The 23,648-nt window shown below is 39.0% G+C and overlaps 1 protein-coding gene across 2 annotated transcripts in view; it reads left to right on the top strand.

The window, feature by feature from the left end:
* The window catches only part of tnfsf10l (TNF superfamily member 10, like), a 78,828-nt gene that overhangs the window by 28,677 nt on the left and 26,503 nt on the right, over window positions 1-23,648 (top strand). For both annotated transcript variants that reach the window (XM_051944173.1, XM_022197356.2), the window contains exon 2: window positions 5,379-5,528. In XM_051944173.1, the coding sequence (XP_051800133.1) occupies window positions 5,379-5,528 (150 nt within the window). The remainder of the gene's footprint in view (window positions 1-5,378; window positions 5,529-23,648) is intronic.

Below are 23,648 nucleotides of genomic sequence, written 5' to 3'. Positions count from 1 at the left end.
CGTGTGTGTTTCTAATGTTTTTAACATTTGTTAGCCGACCTCTGGCTGCCCAGCGGCTCAGCGGGCTCATTGCTGAGGAGCCGAGGGAAGGACAAGTCATTGAAGTCAGAAAATACTTTGCTCAGGGGAAACATGCACCGCCTTCAGAATTACAATTTTTTTCTTCCCAAACCCAAAATATTCCCATTTAGAAGTATGTAAAGCAGATGATGGGCTACTAGTTTGATTACAAATCCTCTTAAGACCTTTATGTGGGAATTAAATGCAATTATTCAAATCAATGTCTGACATAATTTCTATAAAACACAAACAAGACATGAGGTTTTACAATTCTGACTTCCTGACAGCTTAGATTTGTTAAAAGTTGAATCATTCGGGTGTAACTTATTCAAGAAATGATTGCTAAAGGAGCCAGTTTTGCATTTTTTTTTGGTGATTTGGCAGAGAGGATTCAAGATTAACAGCTGTCAGCGGAGCAGTGGGGACCCGGGTTCTCCTCTAGCTGCTCGTGTTTAAAACCCCGTGGAGCAGATCCAGATTTGTGCTCCCGAGGCCTGGAAATGATGTGGAGGCCGAGTCCCCAGATCTCTGGAGGCCGGCATGTCTGCACTGGCCTACGGAATAGTTCACATTTTCCAGCCTGTTTTCCAACTGTTTCACTAAACTGAAAGAAATAAAGAAAATAATTGAGACAATCACTTAAAATGAAGATCTGATTTCAGTTTTCTGGCCGGCTGACGACGCCAATCAATGACAGAACAATGAGACAGAGTAAAAGTGCACTGCTAAAAGCCAAAGGAGCTGCAGAGTTTGGCTCACAGGCTTTGGTGAGATCAGTAAAGTCAATGAAAAATGATGGAAAAGACACTGGAGGGAGACCAGACTGGGAAGGAAGAAGAGTCGTTGTGGCTCGGTGGTGGTGGTGGAGATACAGAAAGGACGACTTCAACAGGAAACTTTGCACATTTTTAAGTGAATGTAAATGAATTCTGGGTTGAAAAGGCTTTTTTTTTTTTAAAGCCAAACCAGTTGGTGTAGGTTGGTGAGTCCAGTCTTCTGGTTGCTCAGCAATTTTGTATGAACTTTTGGAGATGAATCCTCATTAATTTTGTTTTTATCTTTAAATTTTCTCCAAACCTACTGATGGATTGGAACAACTTGGTGTAGTTGCTCACATCCTTGTCATAATGGATTGTAATCTTTTTGTGGTCCTTTTTTTCCTTTTACCTCTAGCAGGTTGAAATTTGTCTTTGCCATTGCTTTAGTTTATGATAAAAGACTATTTTTAAGCGAAATTGATCAGTGTAGGTTGGTCAGTCCACTTTTCTGGTTGCTTAACAACTTTTTACGAATATTGAGTATCTGCAGGAGACAAATCCTTATTAATCTGGTACTGCCCCAAGTTTTAATATTTAAATTTTTTCCAAATCTGCTGGATGGACTGGAACAAAATTTGGTGAAGATATTCACATTCCTGTCAGGATGGATTGTAATGTCTTTGGTGATTCAAGTCCTTCCTCCAGTGGCATCAGCAGGCAGAAGTTTATCTTTAGTTTATAATAAAATAGCCTCAAAACTAATCTGTTCAAATTCAGTCCTAGTTGTTTTGCTAATTACATTTGCCTCCATCACAATGGGGTATTTTAAAGTATTAGCATTATTTACAGAATCTGAAAAATAGCTGCAATTACAAAAAAAACTTTAAAGATTTGACCATTTTGATGTTTTGATTTTGAAGTTAATGCGCTTAATAGAAAAAAGAAAATTTACCAGTTTCTCAATTGAAAATAATTCCTTTACAACTACTGCAAGTTTTTATGTAGCCCATAGCACCATTTTCTCAAAGCAGTTAATGCTAATGTCTTCTTTATTTCAGAGTTTTGCTCGACAGTTTTATGAAAACGAGGCTAATGATAAATCAATGAAATGATTTAAGTTTGCCCGGTTTGCATCACTACTACCAATACTGGCAAGAAAACCTGCCCATCAGCACGAAAATAAATCTTAGTAGTGAAACATAAAGCATCAAGTGCTTCATCCAAAGAAAGCTGGACTGAACGGCAGCTGAATTAGGAAGTGGAAATATGGTTTCCTGCGTGATTAAATTCTCATGCTTTCAGATATTAAATCATCTCTCACTTTTTAAACTCTCGGAGAAAGTTCCTCGTGCAGCTTAAATCCAGAGTAAGTAAAGAGAAAATGCATTAACTTGGTGATAATATTTCTTGGTTTAGCCTCTGGCCTTGTTTCTGCACACTAATGGAGCAGAAAGTTTACTTCTAATCTTGTTTTCAGCTCAGTGCAGTGATGTGCATGGGCTTTTTATCTCCTCGCTAAAACGGACAAGACTGTTTCCCATAGTAGATCAAACACTCCCTACCAGCCCTGTCAAAACTAAATGGACACACACTCACAAAGCCCAATCTTGTATTCTCGCACACAGAGACACTCCTCAATAACATTTAATCCTTCAACCACATCCACCAAAGCAGGGAGTGTGTTTTGGCAGAGAGAAAGTACATTTGTTGTGCCGAGTGAGCGCAGATGCACTCATGCATGCGTGAACCTCCCCATCAGTCCTGCCAGTAGTAGCTGTCATCACACGTCTCCTCACAACAGACAGAGTGTCTCAGTGTCCCAGACTCCGCTGTCAGCACTTTTTGTCGGGACGTGTCCTGATTGTATGCAGGTGATGCACGGTGACCTGCTGCGCTTCCCTTTCTGTCATCGCAACACTAAAAGACAATGGGGAGTGTATGGAGGAGACAATTAGGTGCTTAAGTATTTATTATGGCCTGACTGTTCCCGTTCCCATTGTAGTTTACACTCTGACTACACATTTGAGGTTAAAACATCAACAACTACATGAAATGAGCTTGTAATACTATCACAGAATAAACTACAAACAGGGGATAAAGTGGTTAAAAATCACTGTCTCCTCAATCAGGAACAGCATTAAAGTGTCTTATAAGCGGGTTTATTTTAAGGATGCTTGAATGCAGAACTTTGGAGGATATTATAAATATTGTGCTCAGTATTCAGGATATTATTACAATTTTAAGTAGTGAAGCTGCAACAGAAAACCAAATTGTTTACTGCAATTAATTATGGAAGAAAAAATAATCATCAAAAATCTACTCTCCAAACAGCTATAAATTTAGATATATCCCCTCCAGTGCATTTTTTTAAATGTTTTAAGGATATCTTCAAACTTTTGAATGTAGAACTGCTGTGTATATTATAAATACTGTCTTCAGTATTCAGGATCTTACTGCAAATTTAAGTAGTTCACCTGCAACAGAAAACAAATGATCCTTTCCAGTAAAGTTTATTTTTTAATAATTAGTATTTGAATGACATTTTGAAACTTTTGAGTGCCGGACTTCTGAGCATATTATGAGAATCGTGTTAAAGTTCATATTTAATTCTGCTAATATTACAGCTTGCATTGTGTAGTGTAGAGTACAGAGATTAGGTCGTAGGGGAACTGGAGTGCTTGAGCTGCAGAGAGGTGCATGGAAAGAAAAACAGTCACTCAAGGAAGCAACGATTTAGAGTTCCATCTAAGGCATTTTAAGACAGGAAGAGGTTGTTCTCTGGGAATATGAAGTTTTAAATAGTTACTTATTACATACCTTTGTGAGACGGACATTCCAGCCTTAAGTATTTTGCCTCCTGTTAGAAAGCAGACTTTCAGTTTCATGTTTGAGCTCGCTGAGTGAACGTGATTTTCAGGTTTTGGGAGCATGCAAAGTTGAAAAGGTTAGGGGAAACCTCAAGCTCAGCTTTTTTTTTTTTCTGTAATTTTGCCCATACTTGACATTATGAGCCTCCTAAAGCTGACCTCAAACTAGACACAGACCTGCAGCTGGAATGTGCACCGACTGGAACTCCGACATGTGCGTCTAATTAGACTCATTCTGAATGATCCCCGTACAGGCATGTGAAGCCACTAAAGACGTGAGTCATCTTCTCAGCGTCGGACAGCGGGTTCAGATGTTGCCCCAGCCTTTTCTAGAGATTGCCCGTCTTTCCTGTAAGCGGCCCGGCCTTCCCTCTTGGTCTGAGCTAATTTACACGCTGCTATCTTCAGCGGGAACAACGAGATCCATTCAACATGAACTGTCTCGGGCTGAGAATTGGAAATGGAAAGAAAGCAGCGGCAAGAAAGAAAGAGAAAGCAGAAACAGCGGAGAATGAAAACAAGGGAAAGGGTTTCATTAGAAAATGAGGGTCAAGCGGAAAGAAATTAATAAAAACAAAGAGGAGGGTTGAAGGAGTGCAGCTCTGTAATCTCCCTCTCCTCATCAGCGCTTGTTATAGAGTCATTAGCAGGGCTTTCAGACCATGACGCTGACAACCTCCCTGAAGGGTTCGCACACATGCACACAATTCCACTGAACATGGAAGTACATAAAACTACATGAAATCATTTCTTATTTCAGCCACTAAAACGGGAGGCGTAACAAAAGGGAAAACAAACAATTTCCTCCTTCGCCCACACAGGAATTCTTCACTAATTGTGTCTTACTAGATGTCCTGATATGCATGGACTGTGTGTTCACTCAGGTTAGGAGGAAACCCTTTACGCTGTAACATGAGGGGTTGTGTTTCCGCTGCCAGATCCAGCCGTCCATGTGTGCCAAAATGTTCTGGTTACAGCTGATCTCCGGTGGTTTCGGTACTCATTTCAACATATTTTCTGTCTTACATTTTTCACGGACAGTTGCCACTCAAGAGTAAAAGCACATTGAAGAGCATGTGTAGCAAATCTCAATAAGTGCTGCAACATGACAGAAAAAAACAACACGTGGCCGGACTTATTTTAGTGACAGATTTCCATTTGTTGACGAAAACCTCATCCCGCTTTCTATCTCTCGCCGTCTGCGTGTTTTCTTCGCCGACAAGCGCTAAATGTAAACGCGTTCAATAACACGGAGACGAAACAAAGAGAACAGAAATGTAAAAATGAGAAACATATGCAGGAGGAGTGCAAAATGAGATGATGCTGAGGAAGTGCAGAGAGAGTGATGATACACCAGAGAGCAGCGAGTGTGATTCGACGAACCAGCAGGGGAGGGTGAAAATAAATGGAAGTAATGATGTTTATATGAACGCATAGGAGCGAACAGAAACGATTAAATAGAATAATTAATAATAATCCTTACTTAAAGGGAGTGGCTTTGTTCTTTGTGTGGTGTGTTGCAGGGTATTCACCTTTTTAGGAGGCTCTTTTGGATTTATAGTTAAAGGAAAAGTCCATTCCAAATTTTTAAAGTGTGTCTTCCCGAAAGCTCCACACCTGTGGAAGGAATGAACAACTAGATGATGTAAAACTCTAGATGATTTCATTGTTTGCTCCTCGTTTTGTCCTTCAGGTGCGTAGCCAGGGAGTGACGGAGGAGTTAAAGTGCCTGAGTTTACTCAACGCTCTGGACAAGGACCAAGACATCCCAGACCAGCTGGCCCAGCTCTTTGGAGAACCTTGCATCAAATTGGCTGAAGGCATCAAAGCTTACATCTCCAAGGTAGGAAAAAAATACAAGAACAAACTCACTGACATCAACACAGGCAGGTGTTCTTTCCAATTGTCCATGGGAAAAAAGAGTTTAACCTGGTAATTGATCGATAATAAAGCCCATAAACCAGAGGTGTCAAACTCATCTTAGTCCAGGTTCCACATTCAGTCCAGTTTGATCTCCAGTGACCGGACCAGTTAAATCAGCGCATAATAATCTATAAATAACCACAGCTCCAAATGTTTCCTTTGTTTTAGTGCAAAAAAAGTTCACATTTAAGCAATTACATTTCAGCAGTATTATGCCTCAGTTTATCATTTCCTCATTACAACTTCCAGATCACAGAGCGTCTGCAAAGAAACAAAACATTTAGTCACAGGTGTCTGGAACTGAACAATACGGTACTTTATTTTATGATCAAAATGATAAATGTCAGACTAAAAAAGACAAAAAAAAACAACAAAAGCAAGACAAAATATTACAAAAACGAGTCACAAAGCAACAAAAGCGAGAAATAAAGCGACAAAAAATGAGACAAAAGACACAAAACAACACAAAAAAGACAAGAAATTAGACAAAAAAGTTAAAAAGCGACAAAAAAAAACGACACAAATAAGACGACCAGAAAATAGACAAACAACACAAGTGAGACAAGAACAGCCATGAAACGACAAACACGATGCACAAAACGACGAATAAAGCAAAATAAAGTGGCAAAAATAGACAAACAACAAGTGAAACAAAACGACACAACCATGAGACCAACAAGTTAGACAAAAAAGACAAAAATATTACAAAAACAAGACACAAAGCGACAAAACACTACACAAACCAACGAATAAAGCAAAACACAAGATGACGGAAATAAAAGAAAAACACAAATGAGACAAAAAGGAAACGAAATGACAAAAATGAGAAATAAAATGACAAAAGTCTGACAAAAAGTCAAAAAATACTACAAAAATGAGACCCAAAATGACAAAAGAACAATGATCAATCTAGTGTTATACTTTATGATCAAAACAACTTGTCATGCTCTAGAAATTATTTTAAAATTATAGTTTTACAAATCTACAATTTAAATTTAATGTCTTCTCTTTAATTTTTACACTTTACAAAGTTGTCCCACTGGCCGGATTGGACCCTCTGGTGGGCCGGTTTTGTCCCACAGGCCGAATGTTTGACATCCCTGAACTAAACCATTATTGTTTTGGTTTTCAATATTCCATGACCTTCACCGTTTAGCATATTGGTGCGAGTTCAATCTCCCATAAAGGATTATTTTGGAATAAAAATCTCTCTCACACACTTAAAAAACTGAATAATAAACCTCAATGAAGTTTCATCAGTGAAGTTTGGGGTGTTTCGTATGTTGAAACTGCAGCCACTAAGAAGGATTGTTGAAAAACAGGGCCAAAAGTAATATTTCTTTTGAGTGTACAGTGCAGAATTTAAACTAAATGTACCACTCCTATGTTCAGAGTGATCAATTTAGTAAATCAATGAGGTCACCTCATGAAATCCAGATTACAATTTTTAACCCCATGCTAGATATTTTTTATAATTACCTCTTAAAGACGTGTACTTGGCTGGCCCTGCTGACCCCGAATTAAAAGAACAGATGGAAGAGTGAAGGAATCTGCTCTGTTACAATGAGCTGCGAAACATCTGCAGGGACCTACGCAGAACTGAACCTCTGGGTGGAAAGAATTTGAGTGTATTTGTCATGATAATGGAAACCTTCAGCCGTGAACACTGATCGAATAAATCTGCAGAGTTTATGAGGCATGGGTGTTGAATGAAACAAACTCAACTTGACAAGACACCGTACGAATGTTTTTTCTTAGGACAGACAGACAGACAGACGATGGATGGATGGATGGATTATAGACTATAGATAGATAGATAGATAGATAGATAGATAGATAGATAGATAGATACTTTAGTAATCCCAAGGGAAATTCAAGTGACAAAACCTTTTAGTCACTAAAATTGTTTGATTAAACCATCTTTTGTGTGACTCAAGAGAAGTTCTTGAACCAGATGGGTTTAGTAGGAATTCACTGGTGGCATTGATGGCTTTTTATTATTAAAAATAGCACTTGCATTTAATAATAATACGTGTTTCTCACTCTTTCAGTGTCACTCATGGCTTTTTTTTCTTCGATCTACTCACTCATGTAATTTAGCTTCTTAAACTCAAGTGTACCCTTCAAACAAAAATAACAACACAAAGAATGTTGAGTAATCATAGAAATGTACAACTGTCTTGGAAACATATTGGAATACATGATGGAGTGAGTGGAGGAGAACCATTATGAATTATTGGAAATGAGAGAGCTTCAAGTTAGACACCTCATTTGTCTCAGTTTGTGCAACGGCCGGGCAAATCTGTGCATTTTGCTCATTTCCTTTAAATCTGCAGTGGTGGGAGTGTTGCAGGAATGTGGCTCAGGATATGTAGAAATAGTATTAATAAGACTTTTTTGATTCAGGTGGCCAACAATAGCTGTACATTATGAAGCAATTTGTTTTAAAACAATACTTTTTATCCCCCGCCGGCTGTAGGCACGTAGGGGGATAATGGCGTGGGCACGTCCGTACGTCCGTACGTCCGTACTTACGTCCACATTTCATTTCCGGAGCATATCTCAGAAACTACTTGAGGGATTTCATTCATATTGCACCCAGGCCATCTCTATATAGTATAGATGTGCCTTTTGGGGTGCATGACCTTGACCTTATTTTCAAGGTCATTGTAAGGCACTTCAAATATTTTTTCATTCTGTTTCTGGAGCATATGACAGAAACTACCTGAAGGATTTTATGCATATTGCACCAACGCCACCTGTGCATAATGTAGATCTGCCTTTTTTGGTGTATGACCTTGACCTGATTGTTTTTATTGTAGTGAAGATGTATCATTTTGTAGGTGTATCGTCCAGTATATATTATTATTTCTTGCACTTAGAGGCACTATATATAAGGCGGGGGATGTTTTAAGCGGAGCGTGTTTATTAGAAAGAGTTATTGAGTAAACACCTCTGAGTTCTGATGTCTCCAAAGAGCTTAAATATTGGCCCATACCAGCTGACTGAAGGAATAATAACTTTACAGATTGAAAACAGTACTCTCACTGAATCATGTAACCAAGCCTAATTTGCTTTTACTTTAAAAAAAAATTAAGCAGGATTATCAGTGTCTGTTGACAATTATACGCAAATATGGCTAATCCCTCGTTCATTTTGCCAACACGGGTGTTTTCTGGGTTTCATGGGTCTGTACTTGACAGCGCTTTATGCCGCCGGCTGTTTTCATGTCAGCACAAAGACCAATTTGCAAATACGCCTGACTGTGTGGGTGCACATGCGTCTGCTTGCCAAGTGTTTGGATCGAACCTGCTTCACCTTTCATCATCGTAATCTGTAAATCGGCGTCTGCTCGTGCCAGACTTTGGTCAAACGCAGCTCCAATAAAACAGGGTGCCAACTTACAGGCAGCACTAAATCACAGCAGTCAAGTGTTACTGGAAACAAGGCTCGCGCAAGTTTAAAGTTCAGACAGGCTTTACATCGTTTCACTCTGTTGCTCCCTGAATGTGTGTGTGGAATGTGTGTGTGGAAGATGCAGTTTCTTTGCTGCTATTTTAATACACTGAGTAACCCCAGACACATTACAACCAGATCAATGCATTTCTGCTGAACTGTGCTTAGTCTAACACACCGACTCTTTATCAAATTAGCTCCCATCCCTAGTTTTAACCATGACACACCTGAATAATGAGCCAATATACAAGTACTCTTGGCGCATGTAACTCCAATACAGTAGTTAAGGTTGTTGCTGAGAATCCAAATCAAGCAAACATGGATTCAGAACATTATGTGGTGAGCTCTACGTGGATTTTGTTGGTAGGTAAACAAAGCTAGTCACCTAATTTCAGACACAAGAGTTGGTAAGAAAGGGATTATATAATGTTCACTCCTCTAAATGTGTGCTCTAAATGACATGGACATCTTACTGTGGTTGTTTGGTAAATCTTTGTTTTGCACTGAGACCCACACAAGTCAGGTTTGCCATGTGGAACCCATCTACAATAAACAAATTACAGAACTTTAGGCACCGAATGACTCATTTTCTGAATCCAGACTGTAATCATGGTTCTGTTTGCAAATGTAGGAAAAGTGGCTTGTTTATGTGCAATCCAGATGTAAAAAAAACGTCGCTAGTCCTTTAACTGATGGGACTTTACTCTCTGAATTGCTCTTGATATGTATGAATTTAGACAAACGCGTCGGCTGAAACTCCGCGTCTGAAGGCACCGACTCTATATAAGAGATGCTAATACACGTCTTAAACCTGCATTCTTTCTAAAGACCACCAGGGGCTATTCCTCTCAGATTATATACAAATTTATTCGATTTATCACTTGATTTGTCACTTCAGTAAAGGTTTTCCTAATGCATTTATGGTATCAGCTGTTTGTTTTGAGACTTTCTGCATACGGTGTGACGTTTATTTCGTAAATTACGGTCCGATTTAGAGGAAAATAGATGATAAAGGGGGGGATGTTTCATAGCAGGGCTATCTTGTGATCGACAAGTTGCTATCATATGGGTGTGGATAATGTGTCGATAACTAATCCGCATAAGATTGGACCAAAGTTTTGAGGCTAGATAATATTTTGGAAAAAAATACCATATCTGCCAACATAATTTTGTATTGAACTTTCCCTTTGCTACAAATGGAACTCTCTTTTCACTCAGTTGTTTACCTGGTAGACCAGTTTGTTTTCTAATTTCTAAACTATGTAAAGGGTGTTCTGAAATGTTGAAGCTTGAATGTTGAAAAGGGAAATTTTTTGCATTTGCATTATGGCACTGTACCACCAAACTTTGGGACAGGATTCATGCTTCTCTGAGCTGTCTGGCTATCCCCAAGCTGTGTCAGATGTGGATTCACACTAAGTAAAATCTACAGTTGATGTCCGAATAACTTAGCTATTTTATCTTGACAAGCTCCTTTTAACTTCAAAGTTTTTATTTGTACAGATATTTCCGACCACAGTTGCACAGCATCGCCCTTAAAGATCACATGTTTTGCAAACAAGCAGCCATTATAAACTCAACAGTCCTAAAAATTCACCCTTTCAAATTCAGTTTTAATTTCAATCTTGCCAAAACTTTTTTGTAAATTAGATTTCAAGCAATCAAAGCAGCTTCTTCAGTTTGAAATAATCACATGATAAGTCATCCCATTCCCCATCTTTTTTTTCAGCCAAGTTCAAATTAAAAACACCAGATGTACATGTGTAGATGTTAGGATTTTACGTCCATATTGCTCATGAATGTGTGTTTTTACACCAAAAACAACTATTGTAACTATTAACAGCATTTACATTACCGTTCAAAAGTTTGAGGTCACTTAGAAATGTCCTTATTTGTGAAAGAAAATCATTTTTTTCAGTGAAGACAACTGAAAATGAATCATAAATACAGTCTAGACCTCAGTGGTAAATGACTATTCTAGTTTGAAACAGCAGATTTTTAATGGAATATCTCCATAGGGGTACAGAGGAACATTTCCAGCAACCATCACTCCTGTGTTCTAATGCTACATTGTGTTAGCTAATGGTGTTGAAAGGCTCATTGATGATTAGAAAACCCTTGTGCAGTTATGTTGGCACATGAATAAAAGTGTGAGTTTTCATGGAAAACATGAGATTATCTGGGTGACACCACACTTTTGAATAGTACTGTACACTTACAGGAACTTTATGGAGACACAATACCAGCCTAGATTGAACATTTCACAATATATTTTCAATTTAAGGGCCTAATATTTGTTTTATAATTGTCATTTTGGACCATTTTGAGTATTATTGACCATTTTTAGTGATTCTGGACAAGTTTCAAGTCATTCTGGACAATTCTAAGTCACTTCAGATATTGTTTTTCAGATTCTTCTGATGTCAGAGTCATCACTCTTGTGTTCTAATGCTACATTGTGTTAGCTAATCGTGTTGAAAGGAACCTGTGTGCAAATATGTTTGCACATGAATAACAGTGTGAGTTTTCATGAAAAATGTGAAATTGCCTGGGTGACCCCAAGTTTTTGAATGGTAGTGTATATATCCAGCGTTTTCATTTTTTGCGCTTGGCGCAGAGGTCTAAACATGGCAATCAAAAATGCACACACAATCAGAAACACAAACTGATAAACAAGCCAGCTGCATTGCTATGAATCATACAGATCACTGCTGACACACATGAAGGTCAGACTCATCTCAGCACATGCGTCGAATCAGCATGGAAACCAATACCACTCCATGAAGCTGCTTCAAGAATTCCCCGTTGCTCCGTCACACACCCACACAAACACACAGTCATTCATAAGCCCACCGAGTCGTTCCGTCGACATAAGTCATCTTCTCGCAGACATAGCCAAGAGGACTTTTCCCACTTAGACTGAATGTCTGGACGCTTACGGCAGTATATTTTCAGCCCCCGTCGTCCCTTCTGCCTCCACACACATAAATTACTGTCTGTCTTGGTTTAAGTCACTCTTAAATTTTTTTTTCGCTAAATCTCTCTCTCTCTCTGCGGCTTGCATTCTCTCCCCAGTCTGCTTCTTTTCTACCTCTCACCTCTTCACCCCGGTTCCTTCTCTCTGCTCTACTTGTACGATACAATCAGAGCTCCATGCCCCTGTGGTCCTCAGTGGACGGGAACAGGAATGTCTAGTTTTTCCCCCTCCACAGTTTGAAATACAGAAAATGCTGGTGAGAAACATCTAAACAAATCTGCATGCCATCGGTCCTCTTGCAAACATTCACACATGCAACTCCCATTAGCTTGCTTGTCAGCGCTCTGTGGTTTATTTACTGTTGCTTGAGAAGGGGAAGTTTGAAGAAAATCACTTATAACACCAGTGGTTGTATTGTTAGCTGCTGGTATTAATGATTCCTCCGAGCTGCACTCTACGTCCTTGGTCAACTTGCATTACGAGATTTGGAGAATAAAAGGAATTGTACCGAAACGCCAAGATGGTGGTCAGACTGGGCTGGCAGACCAAACAGGCGCCGTCTCTTTTCTTATAAAATGCATCAGTAAAGAGACTGGCAATCCAGATTTTAAACCGTGGAGAAATCAAGATTCTTTGATGCATTACAGACGTAAATAGTGAGACTGGACAGCAAGTACACAATTTGAGTTATACCCATTTTATAATGTTTAACTGTAAACCTCCAACATAGAAATCACAGCCCTAATTCACTACTTTATAACACATGAATGTCAGATCTACAACTTAAACCTCATCTGGAGTAATTTGTTCTGAAAATACAACGTTAATCGGTCAGAAAAGGAGCAAATAATGGCCTCAGTACCCACCTCACCCTACTCCTGCTGCACATTTTAACATCACAATGGAGGGAGCTGTTCCTCATCCATTTCAAAGACCATTTTCCATGCTCAAACTATTGTTCTGCTGAGCTCCATTTGTTCTATACTCCTGCTTTTTCTAGGAAGTTGGGGGAGCACAGGGTCAGCAACACTAAGCCTTCAGGACTTCTAATCGTTAGCCAAAAACTTTGACTACTGAGTGCCACCTCCGTTAGATTAACCCCTATTAACTCATACACTCGAGTTCACTGGTTCGATCACTGCCTTACTTGAAGTGACAAATCCTGCTACTAAATTACTAAGACAGACGAGAAGATTGACACTGATTAGCTTAGCGTAAGGTAGAAACAAAAACTCTACTTACACCATCTGTACAACTCAACAAAGATTGCTTTTTTTTTTTTTTTTTCTAATATCGTCATGGTTCTAGCTCTCAGAATTGAAGCAAATTTTTCAAAATGCTAAGATGTTACAACGGCTAGAAGATGACCTGTATTTTTATTTGAGGTTACGCAGGGAGATAGATTTTAAGGTAATGAAAGCCAACGGTCCCTGTTAAACAACAAGCACCATTCCTGATGACAAACATGGTTCAAGTCCGACCGCAGCCGCTTGTAAAGGCCTGTTAATGTCTGTGAGGCATCTCAGCTGTTAACAGCTAACAGGTGTCTGGAGGGAAGGGTTATCATGGCTCCTTACTGCAGCTCAGACACTTAAAACCACGTGATCCAGTGCTTTTTGGCAACATGCTGAATCATTTTATTTACTTTTACTGCGTTGAAACAGGCTCAGCTCTTAGTGCTGCTCGAGTTCAGACGAAAAAATTATGCACAGGCTGACACATAGCTGGGAATAGATAGGAGATATCTGACAAATCCAAGGCATAAATATCCACATAAATGCAGTAAATCGCTTTAGTGTTAAACTGTTTGTCTTTTGGCTCTGGCCCAAAAATGACAGTTACTTTAAAAACACATACCTGGATTCAGTTCACGGATACACCAAGGTTTGGATGCAAATAGCCAAGACAGTAGCAGAGAAAGATGCTGATGAGGACAGTGGTGTTGACATGAAGCAATTGAAACGACGGGAATGTGAAGACGCCAGAGAGAAACAGAAGAGAGAAATAACTCAAATGGTGTATGAAAGGAAAATGGGAGGAAGGCTGAAGAAAAGAAGCTATTAGCAAACCCAGCAGGAGAAGAAAAAATAAAAAAATAATGCGATGAAGGATGTGCAGGGAAAAGAGTCGGAGTGGAAAACAGATGTACGGGAGTAGAAAAAAGACAGCATAATGCTAAACTAATGATATAATTAATTGTTATCAACACTGATGTTGGCGTTGCATGTTTTAGCTTATTTACTATCACAACTGCACGTCAGCAAGGCCATTTGTTTGAGGGAGTTTTTAAATAGTGTCTGAAATTCCATGTGCAGACAATTTCCAGTGCAGAGGCGTTTAATTTTCATCACTTTCAGATTGGAAGAAATGTGGAAACAATTTTCCAAATAAGTGACATGGCTGCTATTAATTAAAAAGTGACTGGCATGGATGAATAAAATAATTGTTTAGCGTGACCAACTATTAAAAGACTCTGAAATGTGCAAGACACAAAAATGTGAAGACAAAAACAGCAACAAACAACTGTTATGTAAAGCACAGTAATGTTGTCCTCAGCAGAAACTAAAGTCTTGCTTCCTCTGTATGTGTTGTAATCTGAGATATTGTATGTTTTAGGCATGTAGACATGTTGGTGCATATGAGTCCCTCCCATTGAAACTGTTGGCCATACCTGCTTATAAACTTATAAACAGACCAAGAGTGGCCTCCCACTTTGCTTTGGAAACAGATGTAGTGAACATGAAGTTGATGTATTTTACGATGCTAACGTGAACTAAAGGTTGTGTTTTATTGGCTCTCATGTTCAACACCTGAAGGTGATAGGAGGGAGAAGGTTTGGAATGATGCAACCATTTGTTTTGGCCAGAGATGTTGATGCTGGACTTGGTTTTTCTTGTGTACTACAGCTAATATAAGGCCTTGGTAGTCCTAAAGTTAATTACCAACATGGAATCACCTCCTTATGTTGTTATTCCTCAATCCCAACTAAGCAGGGAGACTGTTAGTGCCTCATAAATGCTTCAGCCAAACGTAAAAAATGATCAAGCAGATGGGCGATATGGTGCAAACAATGTGAACGGAGATGAAGAATTACAGTGTGGTAATGATTCTAACCGGGAATAAATAAAACTACACACGAGGTTTTGATTGTAAGCACATCCTGACCACGAGGCGGGAAGGAAAAAATTCTACTGGTTGAGTTAAACTTCAACATATGCAAGAAAAGTGGCAGCAAGATCCAGAAACAAGTGTAAAAGTTCAAATGAAACTAGTTCTAGAGGATGTTGAACCGTACTATGACTTTGAGAAGCCATGGCAGAAGAGTCAACTTATAGACATTTGAAACTTGCTTTAGGTGTATTCAGTTTATTTTACAATGCAAGCATGCATCAGTCTGCGTGACCTGAATCCCTTGACTTCAAAAAATTCTCACCAGTATTGTGACCTATAACCATTTCAAGTTTAATAGGATCAAGCAAAACCCCTGGTATGGGTCGTAAAAGAGCAAAACAAAAGACAAAATACCACAGGAAAGGTAAGTCAGGAAAGCTGTGCTTTAGGTTCCTGCTGTTTTAGGTTTGACGTTCTGTCAGCAGGAGAATTCGGCTCCCGGGGCCTTTCATCTTCTTCTGGTATGTTTGTGCGGGACAGCAAATGAGGGGCCCCTGTTCCCTCTTTTTGTGCAGTTATTGTTGTACCGTCTTGCATACACATGTTGTCGTGTGAAAGGTTTAAAATGAGAGTGAATATAATGACTGGAAAATGGAAGAAGTGGATCGATGGATTCATGATTCGTATGACTAAGCTCAGGCATTTGATTCTGAAGCGTGATGCCACGTTGGAGGCCGGTGTAACTTTCCTTTCCAGCTGTTCTCAGTTTGAGAGACGGTTCTGGAACATCTGCACCTGCTGAGACAAATTTCCAGTACACCGGCTTTCAGATTCCAGCTCCAGTGATGGATAACATCGTGGGATGGGGGGTTGGGGGTTAACTCGAGACGGCTGAGAGGAATTCACATTAGGGCTCGCTCGAATGTCCTCTCAGCCGTGGTGTAGCTTTACCTTCACCGCTAGTTCAACAACTTCTCATCTGAATGACAGATTTAAAAAATATTTCTCGTTGTAATGATTACTGACTGTGTGAAAATGTTGAGGAAGAAAATTATTCCGTCTTCTGTTTGGGTCCAGCTGAAGCAAATCAAAGGGAAAAAGGATTTTGCTTTTGCTTTAGGAACAGAGTTAGAGGAGGGTTGGAAATGATGAATGTCGAGGCATGCCACGGTTTTTAAGTAAGTCTTCTTTAACTTTATTCTGCATACTGAGTGTTCAGATTTCTGTTTTTCTGCATGATGATTGACAAAAACACCAACTGAATTTCATCATTATTTGATCCAGTATTTGGGATTTTTTTTTACTGTTTTTATAACCAATTTCTGCTACAATATATTAATTTAAAACGTTCTACTTTGGCCACCTCTCCTTGTCTGTAGTTCCACCCACAAAGCTGTCTGACTGGTTCCACATTATGAGTAACATCCAGTCAACACTGAAGGAAAAGTGTCAACAGTTCTCTTATTAAACACATTTAACACATATACAGGTAAAGTCATTTCATTGTTGGTGTTTGTTTTATCCTAAACGTTGACACTAGGATCCGTCTCCATATCCATATCTCGCTCCATATTTATTTATAACCAGCCTGACCAGCCATACAGTATAAAAATGAAAACAACTAACCTGCAGAGTTCACTCTTGGTCTTGAAAACAGCAAAACTATTCCGCTTCAGCTTCTATTTTATATACACTGCCAGTCAAAAGTTTGGACACACCTTGTCATTTAACGCTTTTTATTTATTTGTATTATTTTCTACATTGTAGCTTTATACTGAAGATTAACACTTTTTTTTGTTTACAGCATAATTCCGCAAGTATTATTTGATAGTTTTGATGTCTTTAGTATTAATCGACAACATATGAAATAATTAAATACAAACCATTGAATAAGAAGGTGTGTCCAAACTTTTGACTGGCAGTGTATGTTCTTGAATTTTTGAACTTTCACATAGTCTTATCAGTAGATTGGAGTTTCACATGATCTTGCTTCTTATCTGCTGCTTCTTCTTCTTAAAAAAAGCAAACTATCTTGAACATTTACCATGCCAGGTGATTCCTGCTATTGAAGGTCATATGATGATGGAAAGCAACTAAAACACCTTGAGGTCAGACTCTTCCGTCATCAGGGAAGACTAATATCGGTCACCATTAGCTTTGCATCACAAACACTGACGAGCTGCTGCCGGTAAACTGCTGTGAGATGGGAAAAATGAGCTTTTAAGATGAAGCTAAACTCCATCTATTCATGTTTGTCACTGCACCAACCTTCATGACCACCGAGTAAACCGAGAAACTAAGAAAGATCCCTGCAAGTGATCCAAGTCAAAAAATAACTTCACAAAGCATCATTTTAAGTCGTATTTCTTGTTCCTTTTTCAATTACTTTTTCGTCATAACAATAATTCAGCAGTATTCATAACAATAATTAAAGGGGAAGCCGACAGAAACAGTTTTATTGGTCTTTGTGGCTGTTGACCCGTCAGGCTCCAGCGTGTTATTTCTAATCAAAGATCCGTTTCTCTAAAGAAACAAAGCTTCGCCGGCCTCTCTTTGTGTATGTATTGTTAGCACCGTATCTCCAAATCTGTGCCGTCTCAAAGTGATGATGTCATTGCAAATATTTGGCTTTCGAATGCTGATGCAAAACAGCTGTTTGACATCACTGGTCAGGGTGCGGATTGACACACTGCAGGCTTTCGCTCCGACCTTCAAAAAGCAGCGAAACCATGTGCCAAGACGGAATTACACACTTTCTGCTATGAAGACGTGCATTTTGGAAGGTTCTGATGAAGAGGTTTTTTGTGCAATTTGTTTTATTTCTGATAATGAATAAAACAACAGAATCACTTGTTCCCCTTCACGTCTCCTTGGGCTCGTCACATTTGTCACATTAAAGGACTTTGTGTTTCCTGGAGTGCACGGTCTAAAATCGGTGCTGAAGTGGTTCCTCTATTAAAGAATAATCCACACAGGGAAGGACTGAAATAACCTCAAACAATAACAATGAACAGTACGTATGAATCGACAAAGCTCTGATACAAGTCAGAGAGACACATGACTCATGATTAATCATCCAGCATAAACGTTTTATAACTGGTTTGAGTTCTGCTGGGCGAGACTTTGATACTGAAACAGTTCTTTAAGTAAGTTTGCCGACATCAAAGATTCCCCCAAAAGAATCAGTGTCAGTCATAGCGGTCTTGGGAATTAGTCAGTGCTTTTTTTTGGTGTTAACTAGAGAACAACGACTCAATGTTGTGACTCTTCATGCGTCTCCTGATGACAAATAACCTACAAGTCAACGCCCGCCGTTTTCTATGTCAGTCCACTCATCGGTGACCGTCAGATTATCAGGAATCAAGACTGTCCAGTTTATCAAGAAGACAAATATGATGTCGTTTTAGTCAGGTCTACTAATTTCAGCGTTAGTCCCACCTATGAAGCCATCTATTAAAAAGCCAAAATAATGGGGTCACTGATTGTCAATTTTCCGGGAATGAAATTCAAAAACTACTTATTAAAGTGCCACCAAGACACTGCTTAACTACTCTGCTACATGTGCTGCAGATGGACAAGCTTTTAAATGACGCCGTTTCGAAAGTTATCAGCAAGGATTTTGTTCGGTAGAAAGAAAGTTTTTATATCGAACGATGGATCAGGCTCTACTCATTTGCATTTACCACGGTTTTATTCCCCTACTAGATTATTTCTGTTGTTTCAAGGAGGCCTGTTACATCTGTTCTTTTCCTTTTTTTTCTCTGTCATTGTGTGATACTCTTAGTACTGTCCTAACATGAGGTCAATACTTCATCCTACAACTACAGTACTTTATGATTTTTTTTTTTAAATCACAAAACTATGGCAGTAATATTTTCTAACTTATGTACTAAGACTATAACACAGAAAAAACAATTTCTTCCTTAATTTGGTGCATTATTTTTCACCAGTGGTGTCCCATTAACAAAATGCTTCCAAACATGACATTGTTTTTGTAGATACGTAATGGGGGGTATAAGGCGTGAATTTGATGCTATAAGTAAGGACACTGAATGAAAAAAGGAAATTTTATTGATTTTGATACACTAATAATAAAGCCATTTAGATCAATTTTCAGAATAAAATAAACAAGAAAAGGCTTGTTTTATTAGCTTTTAATGAATTTAATTTAATTAATTTAATTAATAGCCAGCTTGAGTAATTTTATTTTATAATTTATTCTTGTTTACATTCATATGAAGAGTTCATTTGCAAAAACAGGTAACTGCGTTTTCAGAAAACTCATTTTTTTAATGTTTACTTGAGATAATAATAATAATAACACTAAAAATTTATTTTTTCTCTATTTTGTCATGTACACTGCTCAAAAAAATTAAAGGAACACTTTTTAATCTAAGTATTGCATCAAGTCAGTGAAACATGTGGGATACTGATCTGGTCAAGTAAGTAACTGAGGGGCTTTTTAGTCAGCTTCAGCTGCTTTGGTGTTCATAAAATTAACAACAGATGCACTAGAGGGGTAACAATGAGACAACCCCCAAAACAGGAATGAGTTTACAGGTGAAGGCCACTGACATTTTTTTCCTTCCTAATGTTTTCTGACTGTTTTTCACTAGTTTTGCATTTGGCTAGGGTCAGAGTCACTTCTGGTAGCATGAGGCGATACCTGCACCCAACAGAGGTTCCACAGACAGTCCAACTCCTCCAGGATGGCACATCAATGCGTGCCATTACCAGAAGGTTTGCTGTGTCGCCCAGCACAGTCTCAAGAGCATGGAGGAGATTCCAGGAGACAGGCAGTTACTCGAGGAGAGCTGGACAGGGCTGCAGAAGGTCCTCAACCGATCAGCAGGACAGATATCTGCTCCTTTGTACATGGAGGACCAGGATGAGCACTGCAATAGCTCTACAAAATGACCTCCAGCAGACCACTGGTGTGAATGTCTCTGATCAAACAATCAGAAAGAGATGTAATGAGAGTGGTCTGAGGGCCCACCGTCCTCTAGTGGGCCCTGTGCTCGCTGCCTGACACCGTGGAGCTTGATTAGCATTTACCATAGAACACAGGAATTTGCAGGTCTGCCAATGGTGCCCTGTGCTTTTCACAGATGAGAGCAGGTTCACCCTGAGTGCATGTGACAGGCATGAAAGGGTCTGGAGAAGCCGTGGAGAACGTTATGCTGCCTGTAACATTGTTCAGCATGACTGGTTTGGTGGTGGGTCAGTGATGGTGTGGGGAGGCATATCCATGGAGGGACGCACAGACCTCTACAGGCTGGACAATGACATTCTGACTGCCTTTAGGTATCAGGATGAAATCCTTTGACCCATTGTCAGACCCTACATTGGTGCAGTGGTCCTGGATTCCTTCTGGTGCATGACAATGCCTGGCCTCATGTGGCAAGAGGATGCAGGCACTTCCTGGAGGATGAAGGAATTGACAGCATTGACTGGCCCCAATACTCACCTGACCTGAATCCAATAGAACACCTTTGGAACATTATGTTTTGTTCCATCCGACACCATCAGGTTGCTCCTCAGACTGTCCAGGAGCTCAGCGATGCCCTGGTTCAGATCTGATAGGAGATATCCCAGGACACCATCCGTCGTCTCATTCAGAGCTTGTCCCGATATTGTCAGTCATGCATACAAGCTCATGGAGGCCATACAAACTACTGAATACCATTTTCAGTTGCTGCCAAGGAATTTCAGAAAATGAACCAGTCTGCCACATCAGTTTTTCACTTTGACTTTAGGGTGTCTTGAATTTATTCCTCCTGGGGGGTTGATAATTTTCATTTCCATCAAACAATGTGGCATCTTTTCATTCCTAACACATTATCCAGTCCATATCAATGCTAATATCCAGTTTGTTTTTCCCCGCATTGAAATATGATGTATTTTCAAAGTGTTCCTTTATTTTTTTTTGAGCAGTGTATTTTACTAATGAGTCAAATACACTCAACTTCAGTTTGATTGATATTATCTCAAGTAAACAATAAAAAAAGTTTTCTGAAAATTGATCAAAACGGAGTTATCTGTTTTTGCAAATGAACTCTTCATATATTAGTTTAAAGAGGATTCAAGGTTCGTTATCATCGTGCCAGCACACACATTCACATGAAGTCTCGGTTGTAAGTCAAAGAAACAAACAGAATTACTCTTCATTCAGTTGTCTTTCTTCTCTCCCTCCTACAATTTCTTTTTTTTTTTTACATAACTCTCTTAATGTAATGAGTAAATGCGCACAGTTTATAATATTATAAGAGTAGTGGCCATTTTTAGCAACATAATCGATCACACTGATTAACGATAGTAAAAGCTATTTTAAAAACCTCTTTGGATCCACACAAGTTACACGAATGACCTGGTTGAAACTAAAAACAGGAAAAGGTGTCTAATTTGCAGGTGTGCATACATTACATTGGTGTCATTTAATAGTTTCTGTAGAACAAAGCAGCTTTATGGCACAGAGGAAAAGGACATATGAACCTTTAGATACACAGATAGAACTTGTCGATAGCATTTTTAAACATCTTGGCATCACAAGAAGATCATATCAATAAGAATGAAGATATGAGGGAAGCATGATGTAACGGGAATAACACGAGGGTTTGTTTCACGCCAAGGAAACCAGTCGGCTTCTGAGCAGCACTGCCTTATCTTATTCAGCGCTACAGTCGGCTATTGAAAAGCAAACGTCAGTCACAGAGATGCCTGTTTGTACACTCTCACACACACTGTCAGGGTGGGGTGGTGGGCCGCTGTGTTGTTAGTGATTTCCAGCTGATAGACAAACACAAAAGGCCTCTGTGTCTGGAGTCGACCACCCTCCCTCTCCTCCTCCATTCAGCCCTCAGGCCAAGTTCCCATCCAGCATCCTCTGAAAATCCTCCCCTAACTCCATCCTTAACATCCCGGCGACTTCCTCTCTGGTTTGTTAAAGTTCTTCTGCGTTTTAAGAAACAGAAGACAAGAAGCTTCTGTGCTGTCACGACACATGTATTAAACACCAAATACCAGACTCAGATGATCTTGTGGGAATTTCCCCAAAGCAAAATTGTTCCTCTCTGATGAAAGACATATTCACAGGTAAAATGTCACATGTATACAGACATTCTTTGCGTGTTTTAAATCTCATATCATAAAACTCGCAACCAGCATTCCTACTGCACCGGTTGAACTTTACATTAACTCCAAATGTGACCTTCAGAAAAAAATGCACAGTAGCGCAAAGCAGTACCAAATATGTATTTGAGACAAGTTAGCCAGGCACTGTAGTTTAACTCTCTGCAGAATTTACTGCTTTCTCTTAAGATTTCATGTTAACTTCGACCCTTTGAGCTGTATCTCACTCACTAATTCTGTCAAACTTAAGTCCTTTGTGGATTTATGTGGTCAGTCTTTAAGCTGGAAGATAAAAATGTTCAGTCTGACAAGACTGTTTGCAGTCAATGTGACATGAAACAAGCCTGAGTTTCTTTACTTCTAGGATGACGTTTAGCCTTTTGAACACCAAAACTTGCAAGCAGCTTTGAAAGGCATGCTGTTTGAAAAATAAAAATAAAAAAATCACCAAAATTGCCATTTATCAGAGGCTTAAAATGTAAAAACTGTCCTTCAACCACTTGAAGTGCCAAAATCTAAACTTAACATTATGATTTTTCTTCGAAAAACATTTTATTTTACATGTCTCATCAAAAAAAATGCCAAAAACAAATAGTTTACATGAACTAGACTTAGTTAAAACAAAAATCCTCTATCGATTTATGCGCTGTCTTTTAGCCAGAAGATAAAATGTTCAGTCTTACTGTTTGCAGGCGCTGTGACACAGAGCTAACTTCTTTAATTCTAAGCTGCTGTTTAACCTTTCATCCGGGTTTAAAAGGTATGTTATATTAAAAAGAAATTAAAATTAAAAAAAACACCATTTATCAGAGGCCTAAACTGTAAAAACAGAAAGTAATGTTGGATTTTTAACTTTCCGACGGTCCTTGAACAACTTAAAATGACTAAATCTAAACTTAACATTGGGATGTTTCTTTAAAAAAACACTTTATTCTACACGTCTCATCAAAAAGAAACTGCCAGAAACAAATAGTTTGCACTAAGTAGACTCTGTTAAAAACAAAAGTCCTTTGTGGATTTGTGTGCAGTCTTTTAGCTGGAAGATAAAAATGTCTTACAAGACTGTGTGCAGGTGATGTGGCAAAGAGCAAGTCTGAGTTTCTTTACTGCTAAGCTGATGTTTAACCTTTTAACAGGGTTTGAAAAGCATGCTATATTAAAAAAAACACCATTTATCAGAGGCCCAAACTGTAAAAACAGAAACAAATGTTGATTTTCTTTACTTTCCAACTGTCCTTGAACTACTTGAAGTAGCTCAACCTAAACTTCTACATGTCTCTTCTAAAAAATTTGCCAGAAACAAATAGTTTGCACTAAGTAGACTCTGTTAAAAGCAAAATACTGTACTCCTCAGCACAACTGTGACTC

This window comes from Acanthochromis polyacanthus, chromosome 23, assembly GCF_021347895.1.
Source record: "Acanthochromis polyacanthus isolate Apoly-LR-REF ecotype Palm Island chromosome 23, KAUST_Apoly_ChrSc, whole genome shotgun sequence".
Classification (NCBI taxonomy): Eukaryota; Metazoa; Chordata; class Actinopteri; family Pomacentridae; genus Acanthochromis; species Acanthochromis polyacanthus.
This window is presented reverse-complemented; position numbering and strand designations above follow the sequence as displayed.